We start from the raw sequence: 25,922 nt of genomic DNA, 5'->3' as shown, positions 1-25,922 counted from the left end.
ACCTCCATTTTCACAAACTGAAGGAAACTGGAACAGTTGTTGGTTGAACACTATTTTATTGTTTACAACCATTATTAGAATAATATAATTTCATCTTCTGTAAAAGTCCATTTTATATCAAATTTGTTAATATGGTGGTTGCACACCTTCGGGTTTTGTATCTAAATGTACGTGTTCTGTGCCTCCTTAGTCTTAGAGTATCCATATTTGGTTTTCCCATTTGCAGCTTTTAACCATCCATCTACCATAGCTGCATGCAGCAACTTAGTTTGCATCGCATGTAGGACATGCTCATACTTGTGTCCCCCTCAGCTGATTACAGTTTTGTTGTCAGTTTGGCCGTATGAGCAAGACAGTGGTTGAGCTCCTATGTAGGTGTCTTTTCACATATTGTGTGGTTCTCCAAATGTTCTTTTTAATATTTCTTGGGGGTTTCATGGTTCTGCAGATGGTAGTTCTCTAAAGGGTCTTTATCTATTTTGGTAACTCCTTAGGTTCACTGTTTTATGAAGTGGGACACAGAACTTTTGCTCCACAGGTAACATACGGCAAGATATAACCTTAGTTCTTATATGCTTCGTGTGAGTAATGCCCAGTCATCAGTTTGCTGTTAAATTTTTCATGACTGCTTACCCATAATTGTTACATATTGTTGCCATCAGTACAGTGTATACTAGAAGATGGAATTATGTTATTCTGAAACCAGTTGTAAACAATAAAATTGTATTGGATCAACAACTGTTGTGGTTTTCTTCATTTTGTAAAAATCGTCAAGTACAAAAGATAATGTTATAGATGAAGGATATAACGTGAAAATAAACAAGTCTAAAACAAAGTTGATGGCGTGTGACAAAGGAGGGCAAAGAAAACTAGAGAACATGTATGTGGCAAGCTAATTTAACCTGGTGTGAATGAGGTGAGAAATTGTTGCAGCAGCTATGAGGTATGAGGTGGGTACGAGATACCTGAAACTCTGATGACAAATTTTTGGTACTATAATCGTGTATTCTTTACTTGGGATATTAATAATGGTGTCTATAAAACAAGATGAGTAAGAAAAATACACTGTTTAAGATACAAATCTTTTTTTTTGGGGTGAAATTATGAAGTGTCTATATATTCTCAAAAAAAGTACAAGTTTCAGAAATTTAACATTTTTTCCAACAAAATTCGAACAAAATACAGTTTCTTTGATTAATTAACATAATGATATTATCTTATAATCATAAACAGAAAAAGAAAATAAAAGGTCTTATGAGATCAATTAGCTCTGCATCAACATTACATGTACAAATCAGCACATCTGCACATAAAAATTGTGTGCTTAATAAATATTGGGTTCTCACACATTGAACAACAGTGGTTTGTTTTCCTGTCTTTTTTCCAGTACAATTACCACACCTGACATATATACCAGTCTTTTTTTTTTTTTTTTTTTTGGAACTGGCGATGATGTTTGTCCCAGTTGATCAGCAATTCTCTTTCGAATTTCCCTTGGAAGACGTGCATTTTCTCGTCTAACACAAAGATTGTCATTCATCAGATTCAAACCCAAATTATGAATGAAATCTTGGCACTTCATGCATGTTTTGTCACCCTTCTTATTTTCTCTGTAGACTGTGATGGCATTTATGGCAGCCATATTGAATATACCATAAAAATTTGCTGTTGTGAGTAACATCATAAGTGTCACTCAGTTCATCTGCAACATCGACACCAGCTTTAGTTGCATTGTAATAAGTAATCATTTCCAGTTTTCTTTTATCACCTGTCAGTTGGTCTATATTTTATCGTGGTGTAAAGTTCACACAACCAGCACAACTTTATTTTTTTAGGTACGTAGGACACCAATGTAACATCATTCTGGAACCCAAATCAAGAACTCCTTACTTCTGTTACTTTTTTGAAAATCTCAGGTATGCTTGTCTTGTTTTTACAGACTGTGCCGACAGAAGTCAATGAATGTTCTTTCAAGAGATGGATCAGAAGGGGGTAACTAGTAAACCAATTATCAAATGTCAAATTCCTGTTCCACTAAATGGCTTACAATATCATATTCCTTATTACTAAGCTGGTAAGGTTGTTGTTTTCCTGAGTATACTTCTAGTTTGAGGTTATAGAACGTCTTTGCATCTACAAGAGCATATATTTTTATGCTGTATTTGGCAGGTTTGTTTGGCATGTATGCACAGAAAGAACATCTTCTTCGGAAAGATAACAGCATCTCATCGATAGTAAAGTTCTCAGATGGCATATAGTGTTGTTGAATATTTTCAAAAAAATTATCAGAAGTATCTCGTATAGCAGCCAGATTGTCAGTCTTTTTCTTTTCGTCTCAGGTGTTCTTATCATCGAATGTCAAACAATTATGGAGAAAGTAAAATCTCTGCAGTGACATTGTAGTCCGAAAGATTGCAACTCCAGCACCGTCTGTACGCCACATATCATTCAAGTTTTGTCTATTTGAGCAGTTTAGGCCTGTTGTAAACAAAAGTCCCATAAATGCCTTCAAATCCTCTGAAGTTACATCATTCATGTGGTACTGATCTTTATCTTCTGGATATTTTCCCCTGATACGCCTTATTTGATTATTTGTAAATGTAAGTACAGTATTCAACATACTGTTTCTTACAAAAAGACTCCAATATTCAGTCTGTTTTGGCATGTTCTGCAGCACATTTTATGCATGGAGAATTGGTAATAATATTCTCTGAACAAACACGAACACTTTGCCCAGGACAATCCTTCATCTGTTTTGTACCATCTTTGGACGTATAAAAAATCCCACATACCTCAGGTGACTGACTAGGAGCCGCTAACGCAGATTTTGTCTCTTCTGAATAATACAAAATACCCTCTTTCTCTGAATCACTTTCTTCACTTCTTTGAGAAACTTTGTCAATCTCTTCTTGACTCTCAGAGTCACAAGAATTAACGTTTGAACAATTTTCTAAAATTTCTTCTAGTAGTTCTTGTAGCCGATGTTCATTTTTTTCATGAGACATCTTGAGAAATGTAAAATATAAAAAAAAAAAAATGAAAGAATACTATAAATAACTATATATCTCAAAAACTTGCTGACAGCTCAAAAATGTGACACCGACTACAAGGTCGGGGTCTGACGTACCCTTGCCACCTTTGCACACGTGTATTTCCCTCTGACACTGGCGCAACAATAAACTTGACATTGCATCTTGCCCCCTCTCCCTAACCTCCAGCTACTGTGACAGCAATATTAGTGTGGCAACAATGACATTCTATAATCAGCGCTTCAAAACACCTCGGGTATGACATATCCGATTCACTCGTGCCAGGTTAAGGAGCTGACGTGTTTACTTATTTAGGAAGCAAGATAACTGCACATGGAAGAAGCAAGGAAGAAAATTGCCCAATCATATAGTGTTTTCAGTGAAAAGAAGAAGATAATTAGCCAGAAAATATAACAACCTACAGTACAAGAAAAAGTTTCTGAAAGCATTTAGTCTGTTGTGTGTCATTGTATGGCTGTGAGACCTGGACTCTGAGGAAAGGAAAGGACTGAATTGTTTGAGATGTTTTGTTGGCAGATAGGTACATAAGATCTTGAATGATCAGTTTTGTAAAAGGATGATTGTGTTTTATAAAGAGAGGGAATTTATGGGATTGAGACTGTTGGTCATCATTGAGACTGAAAGGCTCCTAAAAATGTTGTCAGAGGTATATATCAACGGAATAAGGGCTAGACGGAGGTCACAACTGAAGTACATAGATAAAATTATTAAGGAGGTAGTACACAGTTTGTAGACAGAAATGGAGGAGGTTAGTGCTATGCAGTATTACATAAAAAACAAATCTTCTAGTCTGTACATAAGAGAATTCCTTGTGTCTTGTGGTGGCTGTGTGTCTATTTATCACACAACATTGGACTTTAATAATACAATGGCAGACCTACTCGGGGAAACAATTCTGATGACTGTGTGCCACGGTTACTTTAGCTATTGTATGGATATTTTTTGGTTAGTATAAACTGAATAGAATTTTAATCATGGACATTGATGTTCATCATCATAGGATTGCTTGCTTATGGTACTTGGTATAGAAACTGGTAGTTAGGTAACATATTTTTTTGTATACATGTATATTTACATCTGTCTATACTCTGAAAGCCACCTTATGGTGTGTGGCACAGGGTACTTTGTGTACCAGTGTCACCAACCCCTTTTCCTGTTCCTGTCACATACGATTTACAAGGAGAACAATTGCCGATAAGCTTCCATGTGGGATCAAATCTCTCTAATTTTGTCTTCGTGGTCCTTCTGTGAGATACTCATAGGAAGAAGCAATGTACTGCTTCACTCTTCTAGGAATTTTCACTCTCATAACTTTGATAGTAGACCACACCATGATGCAGAACGCCTTTTTTGCAGTGTGTACCATCGGAGTTGGCTGAACGTTTCCTTTATGCCTTCATGCTGACTAAATGAACCGGTTGAAATGTGCTGCTCATCTCTGGGTCTTCTCTGTTCCCTCTATCAGCACCATCTGGTACGGATCCCGTACTGATGAAGGTTCTTCCAATGAATCCATCTGGCATCGGCTTTATTCGTGATTAGTTTTATGTGGTTGTTCCACTTCAGATCACACTTCACGCTTATTGCTAGATATTTTACGGAAGTAACGGTGTTCCTGATGATTGCTGTATAACATGTAGTAATACAATAAAGGATCTTTCTGTCTATGTATTGGTGATATGTTAAATTTATTTATGTTGAGGCTTAATTGCACAAAGCATTGATCTTATGTAGGTTTTCCTGCATTTTGCTACACTTATCTAGCATCGTGACTTCTTTGTATATCTTGTATCGCCTGTGAAAAGCTTGAGGGTCTTTCAATGTTATCTACTAGGTCATTTAACTATATTTTGAAAAGTAATGGTCCTATAACACTCACCTGGGGCATGCCTAAATTTACTTTCACATCTGAAAGCTTCTCTCCATTGAGAATGACATGTTGTCTCCTGTTTGATAGAAACTCTTCAGTCCAGTTACTCAGCTGGTCTTATATTCCATATTCTCATATTTTGTTCACTAGGTCGTAGTGTCTTCTGCAAGTTAATGAACACAGTATCTCCCTAATCACTGTCCACCTCTGTATGTTGAAAATATATAGAATGCTTTTTGCCTGGACTGGCAGGGTTTTTTTTGTCATCAGGGCTGTAATGTTGTTGGACTCTCTCTCTCTCTCTCTCTCTCTCTCTCTCTCTCTCTCTCCCTCCCTCCCCCCCCCCCCCCTCCCCCTCCCTCCCTCTGTCCTATAGGCAGAGGTTTGACATCGATGCAGCAACTTGTGCACACGGTGACTATATGAATCACTGCAATACTAAACTTGGTTGAGTGCAGCATCCTATGGCAAATGTGATAACACAATTAATTATTATGTCAGAAAAGCTTATACAGTCAACACTACAAGTTGTTTGTAGATATTAATGTCTTGTGTCTGGATACGTCTGGAATAAATTAGTCATTGCTATTTGTTATATCTGGTTGCTTGCTTGTTTATTTCTTATTACAGTCTTAATGGGAGGCCAGGTATATTCTTAAACAGGAAGGAAAGTTTTTACATCTTTACCGTACAGAAAAGATGTGAGCATTTTTGTTGTTCTTGATTCTTTTTGTGTTTCTTGGTCATACGTGCAGGTAGTAAAGGACAGGGGTTGGTTCTGCAAATAGATTATTGTCGCGGTCTCGGTAATATTGGGAAAATTTTGTGGTATGTTAAACTATGGTCACTTGTTCTCTGGCTGTTATTTGTATTGTATGAATTCCAGCACTGAAATGAATGTTCAGGCTTTGTATGACACTGATTTTATGGAGAGTATATTATTGATGTGTTGTTGTTGTTCACAATATCAGATTCCAGTGACACTCATCCCTGATAAAGGTTGAACACTAAGTAAAGGAACGCATTAGAGAATACTAACAAAGGAAAACAGCACTGGTTGTGGGATGGAAGAAAAGCCACTAGGCAAAATCATACAGTGGAAAGTCAAGGATGGAATAATTACAGTGTTATGAAAAGCATAGGTTGCGCTACTAGCCATTTAGTTGCACGCAGGCATAGCAGAAACAGGGCTATACATTTGAGCTTTTGGTCAAAAGGCCTTCTGAAGAAGGAAAAGAAAACCACACACACACACACACACACACACACACAGACCACGGTCTGTGAGTGACCACCCAGCCTTAGTGGCTAGAGACAATGGTCATATGTGTGCGAGTTGTACTTGTGTGTGTCTGTGTCCTTTTGAAGGAGACCTTTTGATGAAAAAGTAAGATATATAGCTGTCTTTATGTTGTGCCTGTCGACAACTCAACATCTTCTCCACGTGGCGAGTAGCAATCTATCATTTTCATAATATTGTCGAAATAGTGCTATATACAAAGACAAATTGACACTTGGTGCAGTGGCTGGTTAGAGTGATCGTAAAGGCATTTTCCATTCACAGTTGCTTCCATCATCCACCATGGTTTCAACTTAGTTTGTCCATATAGTAGTACTAATAAACATATGTAAAAGAACAAGCAGCTATTCTAGGTTTTGAAACTATTAGCTGCACAATCTGCGACATGGCGCCTGAAACCGCGCGGCCACTCTGTGTGGCAGTAATGAATACCACCTGGTGGTCTGACAGGCACATCATGCAGGAAGGAAAGTACGAGCAGAGGTGGGAAAGTAATGCACAATAATTTGACGCCTTTTACCTACTTATAATATGACCTGGTCATAGAAGTATGTTTGGTTCACGTATAGACATCTGCAGACTGCCAATTTCACTTCCTCATCTGTCACAAAGCGTTGACCAGCCAGGGATTTCTTGATGAGACCAAACATGAAAGTCTGACAATGCAATGTCCGGACTGTATGGTGCACCTCCCACCCAAACTTGATGATTTTCTCACAAGTGGGAGCAGCAACATGGAGACGAGTATTGTCACGAATAACTTCAACTTTTGTGGTCCTGTCCTCCTCAGTTGCGCGTAATACTACGGTATATTGATAATTTTCACTTATGGACTGTCTGACAGCAACTGAATAAAACACAATTTTAGTGCCATACGCGTTTCGCCTTTATTTTCTGCAAGGCATCATCAGTGGCAGGTTGCGTGGACAGTTTCCTACATATTACGCTCCTGTTGCATTTTTGGTGTTGTTCTTCTTACTATGAGCGCCAATTTGCTGTTTTTTCCGCATTCCACAGCACTATGCACTGAACGCTTGTTTTAATGCAATGTTTTGGTTTCTGTTGCCGACTGTCAAATCAGTTTTATTCAGTTGCTGTCAGACGGTCCATAAGTGAAAATTATCAATATACCGTAGTGTCACGAATAAGTTTGACACCAACAGCGTTAATGTTGTGGCATTTGTCACAAAGGGCACAATACAATGTAACTGAAGTTTTAATGTAGGCTGCAGCTTTCACAGTGGTCCTGTGTTCAGCAAAGTCCACCAGTAACACACCGTGCACATCCCAGAACACTGTTAGAAGCACTTTCCTGGTAGAGTGACTCACTTTGAATTTTTTTGTACTGGGGAATCAGCATGTTTCCACTCTGTAGAGGCCTGCTGGGTTTTGAATGTAGTGGTACACCCACGACTCATCACCAGTGATGATTCCTTTCAGAAAGCCATGCCCTTTTGAGGTGTAATGCGTCAAGTGATTGAAACTTGTCATCATTAACTTGTCCTTGCCAGATTCTTAAGCACCCAGTGAGCAATAACTTTATGAAATTTCAACGTGTCATGAACAATATTGTACACAGTACCAGGATATTTTGAACTGTTGTGATACAGTTTGCAGCTGCATACACGGCCGTTCAAAATTGCTGCCTCAGTGGCTCCAACACTCTGCAGGGTTGCAGTGTTTGCTGGCCACCTGAAGTGTTGTGAATCATTGAGTTTCACGCAACCCTCTTGGAAGAATGTGCACCACCTGCTACAATCCATACAGTCATCTCTGTATGTGCCACACTTGTCCCTGTGAATTTCATTCAGTTTATGCCGTTAGGTCCACAGGTATCAAACTACACTTTGCTCCTCTTCGCAAGCAGACAAAAGTAACACATGTGCCATGTTTGTTTCGTAATTCAGATTTCTGTCACTAAAGCTGCACATAAAAACAAAATACCTTCTGTGGCGCAAACTTCAAACTATACTGTCGTGAAATTTCAGCATTCCAACTGTAATACCATGGGAGAAAAGATTATTGTGCTTTACTTTCTGATCCTGTGTTGTATATAAGCAGAGCAGAGATGAATGTGGAATCATTCTAATGACAGTACTGGCCACAGATGGGGAAACCAACTTCCACAAGAGACTTTGACAAAAGGCAGATTGTTTTGGCCTGGCACCTGGGGCTGAGCACCTAGGAAATGGCAAAGCTGGTCAGCAGTTTCTGTGATACTGCCATAAGCATCTGTGGAAAATGGTTTAAGGATGCTGAAGTCACAAGTAGGCGCAGCTTCGAGTGCAATGAGCATGGAGATCACTGAGATTGGAATGTGGGTCAATGAAAATGTCACACTTGATCTGATGGATCGTGTTTCTTGATGAATCATGTTTCTTGTGAAAAGGGTGGATTACTATTCACTGCAAAGACGACACATTGAGTTGCAGACAGGCACAAGGAAAAGACTGTTACACAATGAGCTTTCAGCCAAACTCTTCTTCAGAAAAGAAAACACACAAGTAGGCACACCCTGCGCGCAGGTGACCACTATCTCTGGATGCTGTGGCCACAATGCAACTGTCACGTTGAACGAAAGCAACAATACAGAGAGGGGCAGAGAAGGGGATGGGGGTGGGGGGAGAGGAGGAGGAGGAGGAGGAGGAGGAGGAGGAGGAGAGCGCTGTCTGGCAGTGTGTTTAGGGACTAACAGGAGCACGATAAGGCTGCCAGGCGCAGTGTCAAGAGGCTGTGCGGGAGGAAGAGGAACAGGGAGTGGAGAAGGAAAGGATTAGAGAAGTGGAAGAGACCAGTGGGTGCGCTGGTGGACAGCGGCACACAATGAGTGTGAGGGGATGTGGGTTGGAAGGTAGTGATAGGGTAGAAGGGCAGAAACTGTTGGGTGGAGGATGTGGGGACAGTAGGGTACTGTAAGTCAAGGCTCGAATGATTTCTGGAGTGGATTGCCGCTTTTGTTCAGTGTGCCAGTTGCATTCTGGCTGCAGCAGCCAGAGATAGCAGTTGTGTGTGTGTGTGAGGTGTGCCTGCTTGTGTGGATGTGTGTGTTTTCTTTTCTGAAGGAGGCTTTGGCCAGATGTTTGGTGTGTAACAGTCATTTCCTTGTGCCTGTCTGCAACTTAATGAGTCAGCTTTACGGTGAGTAGCAATTTATCCTTTCCATAATGTTGTTAATAGTCCAACCTGGACATTCCATTGTTTGAATCATATTTACTGTTACACCAAGTTGATGGTTCTGTCTGGATACACATCATCCATAAAGAACTGCATTTTTTACCATCAGCTGTATAAATAAACCTTTATTCTCTACAAGTTTTAGCACAGAGACCATCATCACTGGAAGAAAGGCAAGTGCATTAGATTGAAAAGCTGTTCACGTTTCTATTAGATGTTTCAAAAGCCCTCAATGTGACAATTATTTATGTGCTTATCTATTATGTATCATGACTTTAAATAGCAACAAACTGACCATACAATAACACACGACTGAACATAAGTGACCTATCGTGAAGACTGATCCCAGACTGTGTGTGGCTTTTACTGTTTTTTGCGAACTGGCCGAGTGCACCATGAGTGAGGGCACTGATTCGGTAACCGAGTACACGAGCTCCGAGCAAAGTGACTCTGGACCTTTCCGTCTGGGCAAGTATTGGTCCGTGTATAGGGAAAGGCTAGCAGAAGCACAGAGGGAAAGTTTCAGAGCCATCTTACTTAGAGCTCACATATTTGGTCATCCCTTGCCACACACAGTGTGCTTGGCTAGCTCATAAATGCAGCAAAAGCTGCACAACAGTGTGGACCTCATGGGAATATACTAGGATCAGTCTTCGTGATAGGTCCTTTACATTTGGTTGTGTGTTATTGTAACACCAATTTGTCACTATTTAATGTCATAGTACGTAATACATGGGCATTTACAGTCACTGTAACATCGAGAACTTTTGAAACATCAAATAGAAAGATGAGTTGATTTTCCATCTAATGTAATGGTCTGGGAAGTGAGGATGAATTTGAATTTTGCGCCATTTTCTCTTATGACGGTTGGAATCCGTGGTTTTTACATGTTTATTATCTGCGATCCTTCCCCTTAGTAGCCTGATAGCTTTTGTAGGGTGAGCATTGTTGTTTGATGTTTATTTTTATTATGGAGCAGATGGTAACTAGCAAGATATCGAAGTGCTGAAAAGTTCTTACAAAAACAGCGAAAGCCCCACGACAGTTGTTCGTGAATTGTGTGTGACACTCGGACATAATGCTGCTCCAAAAGAATCATCAGTTCAGAAGCTGCTCCAGAAGCTTGAGACCACAGGTTCTGTTGCAAACGTTAAGAAAATAGGGTGACCATGGTTTTTCTTTTTTTTTTTCTTTTTTTAACACAAGAAAACATCACTATAGTGTGTGGAAGTGTGACCGTAAGCGCCAGAAAATTGCTTCGCCAACATCTTGACAATTGAATTTATCACCAAGTTCACTGCATGAAATCCTTTAAAGAGATCTCAAAATGCATGCATACAAGATTCAACGTACACAAGAGTTGAAGCATGCAGGTCACAGAAAGAGGCATCGATTTGCTCATTGGGTCTTGGCTCAACAAGTGGAGAATGAAAGCTTCACAAAAAGAATAATTTTCTCAGATGAGGCACACTTCCACCTCTGTGGGTATGTCAATAAGAACAACTGCAGAATTAGGGGTAATGAAAACCTGTGAGTGGCTGTGGGAGATGAAATGCATCCACAGCCCATGACTGTGTGGTGTGGTGTGGGTTTTGGGCAAGAAGAGTGATCGGCACGTACTTTTTAGAAAATGATGAGGGAGCTGCCATCACCGTAAGTGGAACATGCCTTCTGATTGGTTTTTCCCCTCTTATTGATGAAAATGATGGTTTTTTGGCTTCGACAAGATGGTGTGACGTGTGACACATCCCCCGAAGCGATTGCTCTGCTGAGTGAAAAATTTCCTCAAAAAATTCTCTCTTTATGTGGCAACCAGGAATGACTTGGCAGATCATACAATCTTACACCTTGTGGGGATTTGTAAAATCAAAAGTGTACATAAGCAAACTATAAACACGACACCAATTAAAGGATGAAAGAAAAGGGTTATTAACAGCATCCCACCAGATGTTTGTGAACACATAATTGGGAATTTCGGTGAACGCATTGCTCATTGCCATGCGGTGTTGGGTGGTCATATGGAGGATATAATTTTTCATACATAAATGAGAGAAGTTACTTAATGTATTTGGAAAGAAAAAACATTAAATTTTCAATAAATTTTGTATGTTCTATAGCACTTTAATATTCGTCTCTACTTCCTGGACATCCTCTATTTGCATTTTCTTCCAGTGATGACAGTCTGAATGACTGAAACTGGTGGAGAATTAAGGTTTATTGTACAGCTGATGATTAAAAATGCAGGTCTTTATGTTTGTGACAGCTGTAGGAAGTCCCCTAATTAAAATATTAAACACATCATTCATGCTGATCAAAATATGTACACTGCTACAGGTGCACCCTAGTGGGGGTATATTATGTTTGTGGGGTAGTCACCTGGGCTTTCATGGTGCTTATGGTAGTAATTGCAGGCACCACGAAAACTGTGGACTATGTGAACATTATTACAGACCAGGTGCATCCCTTCACACTTGAAGTCTGCCCTGATAGCAATGTCATCTGGCAGCAGGATAACTGTCTGTATCACGAGATCAGAATCATGCTACAGTACTTTGAGGACAATGATAGTGAAATCACGGTGTTGTAACTGAGAAATTTGCCTGATCTGAGCCAAATGGAGCGCACCTGAGTTGGTATTGGGTGTCAGCTTTGTGCCCACAAACCACCCGCTTATAATTAAGAGAATTGTTTGCCTTGTGCATTGGCATCTTGTGTAAGGACACCCATATCTATGGGCAAGGAGGTACTGTGCAAAACCCCTGCTCTGTCCAGCCCAGCTCTTGGAGAAAGGAAAAAAATATAGTGTATTCAGGTGTTCTTTCTTTCATGAAAACAATTTAAAAGTCAGTATGGCACAGGTTTTTAACATGGTCGAATCCAAAAACTTTTTATGGCTACTTAAGGGTGCCATTTGTCTTTCGAAATATTAAAAATATGCCATACACACTGGTCTAGCTCCCACCCCTCCCCCCTCCCACCCCCACCCTCTCCCTACAAACTATCGCATTGGTGCCCTTGACGTGATGGTACTTTATAGCTCCAGAAACCACTGAAGATGAATATCATCGATGCCACACACAGTTGCTACTGTATTGCATTCCAGAGGTAAACAAACACCCTATTAAGCAGGTGGTCATAATGTTTTGGTTCATGAGAGTGTGTGTCTGTCAGCAATACTAAATATTTTACCTCTTTAAGGTAATTACTTGACAGCTACTGTCTCATAGTTTTACAGTTTTCACTAGTGAATTTTCCTTTTAATACACTTTCTATCTTGCATAGCTCTATTTAGAGCACCCAGTGAAGCTTTTAAATTACTTATTTGAGCACTCTTTTTAATACAGGGTGGGAGGGCACGCAGTGCGACCGCCCCTGCAATCAGGAGCACTACGGCAAGAACTGCTCCCAACAGTGCCACTGTCTGAACAGTGCCGCCTGCAACCCGCAGAATGGTGAGTTGATGGTGAATTTGTAAATGTAATGAGGTAAGACAATCACTGCTCAGTTGTTAAGTTGGCGTACAAGATGTGCTCAAAAATTACGGTGAATGAACTTTTTTAGCAGCTGCTACTGATGCTCCATGATTTGATTAATTGGTCTGATCATCTTATCTGATGAGACAGACAGCACTGAATTAGAACACAGTCTGACTTATTAATCAGCATCCAGAGACACTAGAGTGAGGAGGTGTTTACCACGTGTGTTGCATGTTGTGGATTACAAACAATACCTGAACATTAAGTTGTGTTCCAAGCTGCAGAGAAGTTCCAAAGAAAATCGTTAAATGTTGAAATTGGGGTATGGCGATAATAATGCTGAAGACAGTTTTCAAGTGGTGTGAGCAATTTAAAAATGGACTTGGTAGAAGATGAGCAAAGGTCAGCACATCCATTAACCTCAAAAGCAGAAGCAGATGTGAAAAAGTGGCAAAAATTGTTCACTGAAGCAGTGAAGCAGACAAATATCTGAGAGAACTTTACAAGGGCATGCTCCAACATTTCCAGTACAAGTACGAAGAAAGATACCAGAGAAATTTTCCTTCTAGTGTTGCAGCTATGCACTTCACTGTTATTTTTGAATTGGTACTACTAACTCTATTGGTAACACACTTTGCAGACATTATCTACATGTATGAGGGCTGGTCAAATAGTATCAGACTTTTACTTATATGAATAAGATCAGTCTTTATTATGATACTGCTGTTTGAGGCTGATGATCTTCAAAGTAGCCCCCTTCAGATTCTACACACCTCTCACAATGCTGGAAGCATTGCTGGGAAGAGTCCTTTGAAAAGTGTGCAGCTGCCCCGTCAAATTCTGAATAATGCCTTCCCTGTTATGAAATCTGGTCCGTTTCAGTGTCTTTTCCAGTTTATGGAAACACCACAAGTCACTCAGTGCTAGATAAGGGAAAAGGGAGGCTGACAAACCATAGCTGTGTTGTGTTTCGCCAAAAAACTCTGAATTATTGAGAATGATGAGTGAGTGCTTCACTGTGGTGAAGGTGCCCACTGCCATAAAGTCTGGCCATTTGCATCTCACCATTTTATGAAGGTGATGCAGGACCCCTGGTAGTACGCCTTATTGACATAAGCACCATCTGGGCTATCCTCTTGATGGACCATGCCACTGGATTTAGAAAAAGGTGGTGAGAACTGCCTTGTTTTTTGGGTCTCGGGTATGATGGATGCTTCCATTGCAGTGACTCGATCTTCATTTCTGTATTGTACCCATAAACCAAGGACTCGCCACCAGTGATCACTGTGTTATGAAAGTTGGGATAACTGTTCACAGTTTCCAGTATCTCTAAATGAAGTTGTTTGAGCTCAGTTGTTAGCAACTTTGGCACAAATTTTGCTGAGATTCTCCCGAGATGTAAATGTTATGTTAAAATGAAATGAATGGATCCAATACTAATTACAACCTCGTTTGAAAGTTCTCTGATTGTAATTCATCTATCATGCATCATGAGCATTCTTACATGATCAATAACAACCTCATTTGTGGATGTTGAGAGCCTGCCTGAAGGTGCTTCACTCTTCACTGATATGCAGCCATCTTTGAAATGGTTCTACTTTCTTTTATCCACGTGGCACGCATTCCTTTGTCCTGAAACATTGGTTGAATCTTGTGGATTGCTTCAACATGAGGATTGCCAAGCTTAATAAAACAAAATTTGATGCAATAACATTGTTCCTCTTTTTCTGTCATTTTGCACCAACACAAAATCTGATAACTACCACTTACTTTTCAACAGCTAGCCAGTGAGTGTCATTTCCTCAAGCATGAAAAACATCAGGGGTGTGCACTACATATGCCTACAGACATAGAGAGCATACTGTCCTCATACCATTGTTGGTTTCAACAATAAAAACTATGGTTTGATATTTTTTGGACATCCCTCATTTCACTCAGTATACCTGCAAAGTTATACCATTGTATGACACACAGTTTAGGAGATATGACATTGTAAATATTGAGATGTGTGATAAACTAGCTTTATCTTAAAATGCAGTGCAAATTAGCCAGACTGTACTCATCCAGTGTTTCATAATGAGAGCAGTTAGGGACTTCATACAAATAGGCTTTCAAACAATTCCTAAACTTCGTCTCTCTTAGATGCTTAAAGCGAATATTTAACACTGTAACTTATTTCTAGTCGGGTGTTTGAAGCTGTTTTATACATGAGAGTTTGATTCTTTAAAGAACTGGAGGTTTACTGGTACCTTCACAACAAACTTTCTAACACATTAATTTATAGATGTTAACAAATTCTTCTTTCAGAAAAGCTTTAGTCCCATGCTATAGCCCATCTGCATTTTATATTCTTTCTACTTTGTCCATCGTCAGTTGTTTTCTGACCAAACAACAAAGCTAATCTACTACTTTTATCATCCAGTTTTGTGCATCCACAAAGTCTTTCCGCTGCAGCATGTCTTGTGAGCTTTGCATTGCAGGGCACATAGGGTTGACAGCACATTCAGATCTTACCTGCATGTATTCTGTGGACCTGCAGTGGTAGGGTGGGGTAGTAGTGTTGCGTGTGTGTTGCAGCTGTTAGTTGTGTTATTGTCTTGTGTAAGGTGAGTGGAGTGACAATGCTTACTATTGCAGAGACAGCATTTTTAATGGAAGTGGTTTTTTGTGCAGGAGGAAGTGATACGGAACATGTGAGGCTGCAATTTAGATTGAGTTTTCGTGCTTCAACATATCCACATTCTGACACTGTATGTGATTTAATTCACAAATTCCAGTTTGTTCAGTCCACGATGTACCACGAACTGGCAGGACCACACTTTTAACAAAATAGAAGGTTGAGGACATTTCAGACATCATGTTGTGGAGTCCAATAAGGACCATGCAAAACAAATAGCACATTGTGAATGGTTTCAGCGATTGGTTAACTGGGATGGATTTGGTGTTTAGATCTAAACTTTTTCACTGATGAGGCCTGGTTTCACCTATATCGCCACATTAATTCCCAAAATTCACTAATTAGGTCATCAGAAAATTCACATGACTTAAAAGAAACACCATTGCATGCATAGAAAATCAGAATGTGGGTTGCCATAATGCGAGTGTGAATTACGGGGCTGATCTTTTTCGATAATATGCTCATTTCCAATGTCTATTGTTCCCAGATAATTTATCCATTAAAATGAAATCTGTCATTCATTTTTCCAACAAGAGAATGCTACTGCTGATACTGCACTCTAGTCCCTATGACTTTCAGATGAAATCTTTGGAGACAGAGTACTTTCAAAGGGCTTTGGTCCTTGCACTCACCGGATCTGTCTCCACTCAACTATTTCCTTTGAGGTGTGACTAAAAGTTTGTGTATCAAAATAACCAAAAGGATATAGATGATCTGAAGACAGTGATAATGGATTATCTGCATTTGAGTTCCACATGAAACATTAGTATTGGTGTTTGCATATAAATGTTAACATGTTGAACTATGGCTTCAAGAAAGTGAAAAACATTGATGAGTACAGTGTATTTAATTGTGATTAATATAATAAATTAATTTTTTTTTTTCACGCAATCAGGCCCAGAGGACCGCGCGCCACCACAGTTAGAGCTCTCCATGCGCCTCTGTCTTCTGCTATCTGTCTCCAGTTTTCCGTGACTCCCAGCTGCAACAGGTCTTCCCTCACTCCATCGATCCACCTCTTTCTAGGCCTTCTCACTGGTCTGCTGCCTGACGGGATCCAGTCCATTGTGATTTTGGGCCATCTTGTTGCCTCCATTCTAACAACATGTCCAGCCCATTTCAGTCTTTTGCTTCTCATCACTCCCAAGATGTTAGGCTCCTTGTACAGCTCTTCTAATTCAGTGTTATGGCGTCTTCTCCATTCTCCAGTAGTCTGATCTCTGACTGGTCCAAATATTTTCCTGAGGACTTTCCTTTCAAATGTTAGCAGTCGCTTAAGGTCTTGTTTTCGAATGCTCCAGGTTTGAGAACCGTAAAGTACTACTGGCATTATTAATGTCTTATATGACTGTAGCTTTAGTTGTTGCGAGACACTTCTACATTTTAATATAGGGTCTAGAGAGTGACAGTATCTGTTTCCCGCCTGCAGTCGTGCTTTTATCTCTGCTTCAGTTGATGTTACTTCTGTAAAAAATGATCCGAGGTATTTGAACTCTTTCACATGTTTATACCTGGTGTTGTTCACGATTAAATCTTGAGAGTTCTGGATCTTTCTTCCTATGGTCATATACTCTGTCTTTTCAGAGCTAATTTGTAGACCGATCCCAGCTGCCAATAACTCCAAGGTCTGGATACTTCTCTTCAGATCTTCTTGTGTGCATGCTAATAGTGCAATGTCCTCTGCATAGGCCAAATATGTAATGTGTTCATTACTAATTTGAATGCCCTCGATGTTTTCTTTGTTGAAATCCCGCATTACTTTCTCAAGTGCCAGGTTGAAGAGGACAGGTGATAGCCCATCTCCTTGGCGTAATCCTGTCAATTAATTTAATTGTTTTAATTGTAATGATGTTGAATTCCACCCCCCAACATAACCCAGCCCTTAGCTTATGCAGTGACACGAATGTGCTGCCAACATTCCACCCCCAGCAATGCAAGATACAGGGAGTTCGCTGATTTGGAGAGACTTTGCAGATGCATTCTATAATTCTCTCAGTATTACCTGATTTAATTGGACTACATTTAATGTTCATCTTGTAAGATATTTTGAGGGCAATGTCCATTCTGTTAAACTGCTCCTACAAGTCTGTTGCTGTCTCTCTCAGCATATTTTTTTGCTAACGTCAGAAGTTTTATTTCTTTTCCATGAATTTGCTTTATGGTATATAGTAACAATTTTTACTTTGATATGATTTATTTAAAAAATAAAGCCACTGCTTATGCAGAAAAGTGACTTCCTCCAAGAAATTCATGTCAGCTGTGGGCCTCTGCATGCAAAAGATTATTGATATAAAAAGTGCACTTGTGTCTGCAGGAAGGAGAGTAGTTAACTTGAGACATCTGGTGTGCAGGAACATGCACATGTCGCCCCGGTTATGTCGGGGAAGTATGCGAGCGACGCTGCGACTCGGGTTGGTTCGGCCACGGCTGCACGCAGATCTGCCAGTGCCACGATGACAACAGCATCGGCTGTGACCCAGAGACGGGCCGCTGCATCTGCAAGCCCGAATGGAAGGGTGAGTCCGAACCTCTCTTTGTCCAGTGTAGTTACTTAGCTCTGCTGGCACAGTTGTAGAGTATGTCTGCATCTTATGAAATCTCTTTTTCCTTGAAGATGGGGAAATAGTGCAGTAGTACGTGACTTGACAAAACGTCATTGACCACAACTACTGAATATTTCTGTCTATCCTGAGCTGAAAGGATGCTGGCTTAGCCTTCTTGACAAGCTAAAGCACAGACAGTTGAAGACACAGATTCCATCATGCTGGACATGGGACACCTGTTACAGGGGCTTAGAGACTGGGGGGGGGGGTCATTGATAGTCCATTCTATTAGTCATTATATAGTAATTTCTAATTGGTAGAAATTATATTGTAAATTGTTTTTGTAAATGTCTGTTCAGGTACTTTGAGGCATTTTTTTCATATTTTTGATGAGGTCAATTATGTAAACATATTTTTTCCTGTAATGCTGTTGTGTACTTATTAAGAGATACAATCTCTTAAAAGTGTAACACAGTGAGTCAAATACTGAAAGTAGAAACTATGTCTATATCTCGAGGAAGCATAACTCACAGCATGCAAATTACCCAGATTATATTTTCTAGTATTTGAGAATGAGGGCACTTACTAACTTCCAGTAAGCCTTGTACACAGTTTCAAAACTTTTGCTCACTGACACACCACCCACTCCCATGACCCTTATAAAATAATGAGAGAAAACAAAACTTCATTATCGGGCACAACATTTTAATTTACTAGTAATTCTGTTTGCAACTTTTTTTTGGACCAGTATCAACAAATCCTGACAAACAGTTCAGGATGTATGATGTCATAAACGTTGCCGTGCTTGATAAATTAGGTTTTATTAAAATGGAGCACAAATTACCCAGAGTATTCTCTTCCATCGTTTGATAATGAGAGCACTTATACCTGACTTGGAACAACAAAGCGATGGACACTGGAAGACAGTTGAGTGTGTAAAGGTGCGATGTTATTTGTTAGCAGGTGTGTTCGCACGCCACATGGCTGTATGTGCAATAGCTGTGCAGTTGCGTACTGACTACCTTCTCATGATGCATTTTAACGTGCAGTGTTGAGTTCGCTTTGCAGGATCGTAATAGCCTTGTCACTTAATGAATGCATTCCTGTGATTCTATTTTACTATTATTTATGTATCTCAACAACTGCAACAGGAAGCAGACTGTTTTTTTACAATAATCAGAAAAATATACATTTAATTGATGTTTTCAATATGAAAGGGGTGGTGAAATAGAACTGAAATGTTCATTTAAATACAATAACTCACAAACGTAAAATAGTATAAAATACTTGCATACTTACGAATACTGTAGTGTGCATGCAGTACATAATACTTGTGCAGGGGAGCATTCCTTAATAAGATGATGATATTTATTGAGGAAATGCATTATACACCATTCAGTTAAAAATATGAAACACAAACATATAAAATAAAAACAAATTATGGCAAAGGACAAATGCTACATAGTTCAAAGTCACTATCTTCATCAGCATGACCATTGTGTGTGTTCTAATCTGTGCAAGAATTGCTGATTACACCATTTCTGTGTGGTGTAAAACATCACTTCTCTTCTCTGTTGTTGTTTGTGCCACTGCTTCCTCTAACAGTTTCTGAATCTCTGTCTCAGTGAAGTTTTTGTTATTTGTTGCCAAATAATGGTAATGTCCTCCCAAAACATTTTTATGGCTTTGAAGTGGTAGTGGTATGGTGGAAGCCTGAGAATGTGTGGTGATGTTGTTTAGCCACTTCATTCACAACAAACTGTTTGAAACTGTAGCTTATTTGTTTTCACTGTATCCATCTGATGGAAATCATCCTGAACTTTCACAATGTAGCATTTCAGCCACTCAACAATGTTGCCATCGTCAGAGCTTTATCTTCAGTAATTGAATGGTAAGCAGCATTAGCCATTACAGTGACAGACAGCTGGTCTAAGTTTTCCAGTAGTTTGCTGTGAACCATTTAAGAAAACTATCATGGTTTATCTCCTCGTGATAGACTTTTGTTTTCCTCGATTTGTAAATGAGCCGTCAGATAGGTATGAAACCAGATGAAATTTCGACATGCCAACATAGTAATTCTTTTGCCCCTCCCTGGAAGAACAGCAGAACTTCTGCATGTACTATTGTCTGTCCAGTCTTTTCTGGTGGAATGATGGCATATATCTACATGTGATTTAGCCATACAATATCTTTGAACGACACTTTAACAGTGTTTATTAAAAATCGAAAATGCCACACTCCAACATCACCAAAAACAGAGGACTCTGACGAACATTAATAAAGAAGTCTTGCTGCCACTGAATAATTCTGCCTTGCGAAGAGTAATGCATATTTTTTTTATAGTTGGTTATTCTGTTCTATGACACTATTTGTGTACGTTGCAACCAATAGCATCTTGTTGGAATGAGCCCAAGTTTCTTGATTGTTGTTCTATTCTTCTCCTTTTACCTGGTGTCCACAGTTTGGATGAGCTAGGCTCTTTCCCTTCTGCACAGTATTTATCTTTATAAATTTTGATCTTCAAAGTGTCTTTAGTTCTTTTGACAATCTTCATTAGAGACAATATAATCACACTTCGCCTTCTCAAAATATTCACATACCAATATTCACGTGTCCGGTCATGGAAAACACGAGAAGATTGCTGAACTTTCTGTTTAGCAGGCATACTTTTCTGTACCCTTCTGCTGCAGGCTTCAAAAATTCTATGGCACAAAATAATCTTGCAACAAAGGGAAACAAAGTACACAAGGAAATGGATCAGAGCTGTTTAGGCTACTGGCTTCAAATGTCTGCAACTGGTTATAGTAGCTGTAGCATAGAGAATTAACAACACTGAATGGAACAGAAGGTGCGATCAATTGCATTCTCTGATTAACTGTTCCTATGGTAGCAGCTCTGTAAACTGCTTCATGTCAGTCACTTTGTTGTTCTCACCCAGTTATAGTGACTTCCAATAAACTGTACACATAATTTCAAACATTTTCTTGCTGAAATGTTTTAATGCTTAATACCAAGTATTTAACACATTAATTCATTTTTAAAGTAATCAGATATTTGAACTTGTTTTATTCAGTGGAGTTTGATTCTTCAGAGAATTGGGGGTGACAGGGTTACTGTGCTTTTGGTAAAGGGAAACAACAGAGACAGACCAGATAGAGTAACTACCAGTAAACTCCAGATTGCTTAAAGAACTGAACTTGAATGCACAAAACAGCTTCAAACGTCACATTAATTTACAAATGAGTTAAATATTTGACACTTAGCATGTAAAATCTTTATTGTTCAAGACACTCTGTTTTAAGCAAAAACTAGTTTTTCCTGCATCTTGTGTTTATGATGCTTTACCTCCTGAACTGTGTGTCATGCAGTGATATAATTTTGCAGGTAAATTTAGTGGTATATGTGGATACTGTCCATAAACTGTGTTGTGGGATAGAATTGACAGTAAAGAAGTATGAATTAAAAGTCGTGTCTGATGTTGAAGTTTTAGTGTATGAAAAGAGAAAGTGTGGCTCTGGCAAGTGATAAACTTTTTCCTTTCACCATATCGTTGTGGGGGAGGGGGTGATTGTCAAGGATAAAAAGTTTCATAAAGTTTTGAAATTATGTGTAAAATTGTTGAAAGTCCCTGAGTGCTCTCATTCTCAAATACTGGATCAATAAAGTCTGGATTTTACCTTGCCATCAGTTACGCACAATTTTTGTCATTAATACTTGTCTTATTCTGTTGAACTTTCAGTGCAGGATTATGTCTCTTAATGAGTAGATTATGACAGAATTCAAATTTTTAAATTCAGTCAATAATCATCCAAAATATTCCATTCCCCCCTCTCACCCCTCCCTTCCCCCCACAAGCCATTAGATATGCACCCTGCAAGTGGGTCTTGGGTCTTGGTTCTGGGATGGTTGCTTGGTAATATAGATAAGTAATATGAATGATTTGGAAAAGAGACAGACAGCTTTAATCATTTTTATCTTTCATTTGAATGGGTCTGCTCCGTTACACCAGAACCAACTTTTATTACATGAAAATTTAGGTTATGACTGACAAAGGGTCTTTCTTGTGAAGAAATTTATTGGATATAGAGTGCGTCCATAACACTGACACAAAAAGAGAGAGAGTGTGTGTGTGTGTGTGTGTGTGTGTGTGTGTGTGTGTGTGTGTGTGTGTGTGTTTTTTGGATGGGGGGTGTTGTGGAACTGTCAGCAAGAGAAGTTTCATGGAGGTTTGAGAAAGGACAGATAATTTAAATCAATTTTATATTGTGTGCATATGTGCATGCATTTGTATGTTTGTTGTACCTACAGAACTGCTGTAACATTGGCCTGGTGTTGTCTTCCCCGGAACAGGTGTGAGTTGCGAGACCCGATGTGAGGAAGGCAGCTACGGGGAGAACTGCTCGGAGACTTGCATCTGCCAGAACAACAGCTCGTGCGACCCGCAGACCGGGGAGTGTGTGTGTGCTGCTGGCTGGGAGGGCCCCGACTGCACACAGCCGTGCAAGCTCGGCTTCTATGGGCTGGGCTGCAAGCAGAGATGCCCTGAGGTCATATACGGTGCGTCCAGAACCAGCTATACACATTCCTACTCCTTTACTGCTTTTCACAAAAACAAAAGCTGCGTACAGAAAATGAAAAGTGTGATGGCTAATTGTTACATATGAAGCGGCAACTACAGTTAATACTAGCAGTACCAATACATTTTAAATAAGCTGTGTATTTGAAACAACCTTGGTAATGTGTGGGCAGGCATTTTGTTGTTTAGGATATACTACAGGAGTTTCACTGGGAAGCCCTTACACTTCCTTGATGCAGTCCCTATCTCTGTGATTTCTGTATTTATTGGAGCCTTGTGGCTGTCCATTTCCTTTCGATAGAGAGGAGTGTGCTTGAATACAATTGTGGTTCCATAGGCAACAGCAAACATTTATCCATGAAGGCATTGACCATCTTGTCTCACAGTGTGATTAATGTATTAACAGTTATGGCAGTTACTTTTGAGATACTGATCAGCTTATTTACTTACTTCCTTTTCTTCTGTCTCATTTCCATTTGGCTGCCCACCTGTATCGATTTGCAGTGATTGCAAAGATACGCCTAATCTATGAGGGTAATTTGAAAAGTTCTTGGAATGGAGCAGAAAGAAATGACTTACCTCAGTGAAACTTTTTTATTTTTCAGTGAAGTCTCAGTGTACACTAATACACCTGGTACAGTGATGTTCCAGTGGCTAGATCCCCTCATGAAAATGAGACCCATCCAGGCCTGCAAAATACCCATCAGCTAAGACTGTCGGTTCTATGTTTGAAGAGAATATCTGTCCACCAAAAACAGATTGATCTTTGAGTAGAGATAGAAGCCCGATGGAGCCAAATCGGGCGGCAGAGCCAGGTTTGACAGCGATTCATATCTTATTTCATATATTTTTGCCATAGCAATGACACTTGCATGTTGGTGCACATTGTGTTGACGGGAGGTGACGTTCCTCCTTACGAAACCTGGCCTTTTTTCATGTATCTTATGCTGTATTGGTATGTGGAGTTAGTTTAGTATTGTCCTGTAATAGGTTGACCAATGGGAAGATAATTTATCAGCAGAATCCTTTTTGCATATCAGAAAACTGATGCCATGATCTTTCTGGCCGACTTTACTGCTTTAGTTTTCTTTGTTGGTATTGAATCAATATGATTCCGCTGTTTCGACTGTTGTTCTGTCTCTGGGATATAGTAGTTGACCCAAGTTTCCTCTGTGGTCACAAACTGGCACAAAAAGTCCTGTGGGTTGCTATAAAAACAGTTCAAATGTTGTTTGGACATTTCCATTCTGATGGATTTCCAATCCTACATAAAGAGGTGTGGCACCCATCTATCAGATAATTTGCTCATATCCAATTCCATTGTTAAAATGTGATATGCTAATTCAGGTGACATCTCTGCAGCATCAGCAGTTTCTCCACTTTCAAGTGGCAATCCTCCATGACCATTTTACGCACTTTTGCAATAATTTCTGCGCTAGAGGCACATGTTGGTCGATCACTACACGCATCGTCATCTAAGCTGTCCCAACCAAATTTAAACTCTGTTGTCGACTTGGAAACTTGAAAGGAAATTGGCATGAATTTCCTTTGCTTTCATAGTTACTTTATGAGGTACTTAATGACTTTTCACATCTTGATTTTTTAAATGATATTATTATTATTATTATTATTTAAAATTTCCCGTCTTCTCAATCATTACATGGAAACAACAGCAAAGAGAAGTCCCATCACAGATCTCTACCCAGAGCTCTGATGCGTCAGGTGTTCACTCATAAAGGATGACCTATTATTGCATGGGAATGCCTTCATGTTTTGGTGGTGATTCTTCAAACGTTTGAAACTGTCCGTGTAACTGTAGCTTGCAGAGTGGCATTTAACAAGTCATTCTTGCCGTGCTCTGTATCTTAATATATAGTACAATGGGAAGTAACCTCTGCCATGCACTTCACAGTAACTTGCCGAATATGAATGTTGATGGAGATGTGAAAGTAAATGTACACGGTGCAAGAAACTGCCTAACAAAGAACAGTCAAACACAGCACTGGTAGAGTCACCTCGAAGCAGGCAATCACAGCTCAAGTTTCAGAATATGGGGTGACGGTCACAACGTGAAACACAAACCAGTTTAATATCACCACCTGGTGAGGAAGTGTGCTAGCAGCAGGATGAACTACAGTGGTGCAAGTTAATTGCACTGGTAAGACTCGGTGGGAGTTTTCCATCATTGCTGGGTAGTGTCAGTCAGTAGAAAGGTGTCAGCAGAAGCGCACACTTACATTACATATACGTTCCATCTAATGTACGAAGACAGTGCTGCATTTGTCTGATGTCACTTTTTATATATTTCCATGTAATGTGACAGCCCCCAGATGTATGAAGCCCAAGGCTAGCTTTTACACTGCATAGAAAGTTCTTCATTTTTAGCAGGTGGTTGAAATACTCTCCATGACAAAAAGAACCACAAAGGAATTGTCCAAATGGGACAGAAATTGGTAGATATGGTGTACATGTGCAGACAAACTAATGATTACTATTGCAGAAAAATGGATGATTTATTCAAGAGAAAGAGCCTCACAAGTTAAGCAAGTCAATAATGTGTTGATCTATCATTGGCCTTTAGACAAGCCATCATTCAGTTTGGGATTGATTGATAGGTTTGTTGGATGTGTCCTCCTGAGACATACTGTGCCAAATTCCATCCAGTTGGAGGCTCCTGCCCATAATGCTCCAGATGTGCTGAATTGGGGAGAGATCCAGGGATTTTGATGGCCAAGGTATGGTTTGGCAAGCACAAAGGCAAATAATTGAAACTCTCACCGTGTGTGGGCGGGCATTACCTTGCTGAAATGTAACTCCAGGATGGCTTGCCATGAAGGACAACAAAACAGGGCTCAGAATATCATTGACATCGCACTGTGCTGTAAGGATGCTGCTCGTGACAACCAAAGGGGTACTGCTATGAAATGAAATGGCACCCCAGATAATACCTGCTGGTTGTCAAGCTGTGTGGTGGGCAACAATCAGGTTGTTATTCCAACGCTGTCTGGGGCATGTCCAGAGAGGTCTTCATTAGTCATTAGGGCTGTGTTCAAAGCAGGACTCTCAGAAGACAATTGTACTACAGTCAATGGGACTTCAGGCTGACGATGCGTCTGGAGATGCTCTATATAATGATGGAACACCAACCTGACTGTCACCCATAGTATTGCTGTAACAACCAGGAGTGATACTCCTATCAATCAGTACTAATCTGAATAACTGCTTGCATAAGGGTCAGAGGTGGACCAACGTGTTA

General features: G+C 39.8%; 1 protein-coding gene across 2 annotated transcripts in view; it reads left to right on the top strand.

Annotated features, from left to right (window-relative positions):
• The window catches only part of LOC124552443 (protein draper), a 406,470-nt gene that overhangs the window by 348,944 nt on the left and 31,604 nt on the right, over window positions 1-25,922 (top strand). For both annotated transcript variants that reach the window (XM_047126717.1, XM_047126716.1), the window contains 3 exons: window positions 12,739-12,846; window positions 17,899-18,063; window positions 22,441-22,647. In XM_047126717.1, the coding sequence (XP_046982673.1) occupies window positions 12,739-12,846; window positions 17,899-18,063; window positions 22,441-22,647 (480 nt within the window). The remainder of the gene's footprint in view (window positions 1-12,738; window positions 12,847-17,898; window positions 18,064-22,440; window positions 22,648-25,922) is intronic.

This window comes from Schistocerca americana, chromosome 10 (assembly GCF_021461395.2).
Source record: "Schistocerca americana isolate TAMUIC-IGC-003095 chromosome 10, iqSchAmer2.1, whole genome shotgun sequence".
NCBI lineage: Eukaryota > Metazoa > Arthropoda > Insecta > Orthoptera > Acrididae > Schistocerca > Schistocerca americana.
The sequence above is the reverse complement of the archived record's forward strand: the minus strand, read 5'-3'. Positions and strand labels throughout refer to the sequence as shown.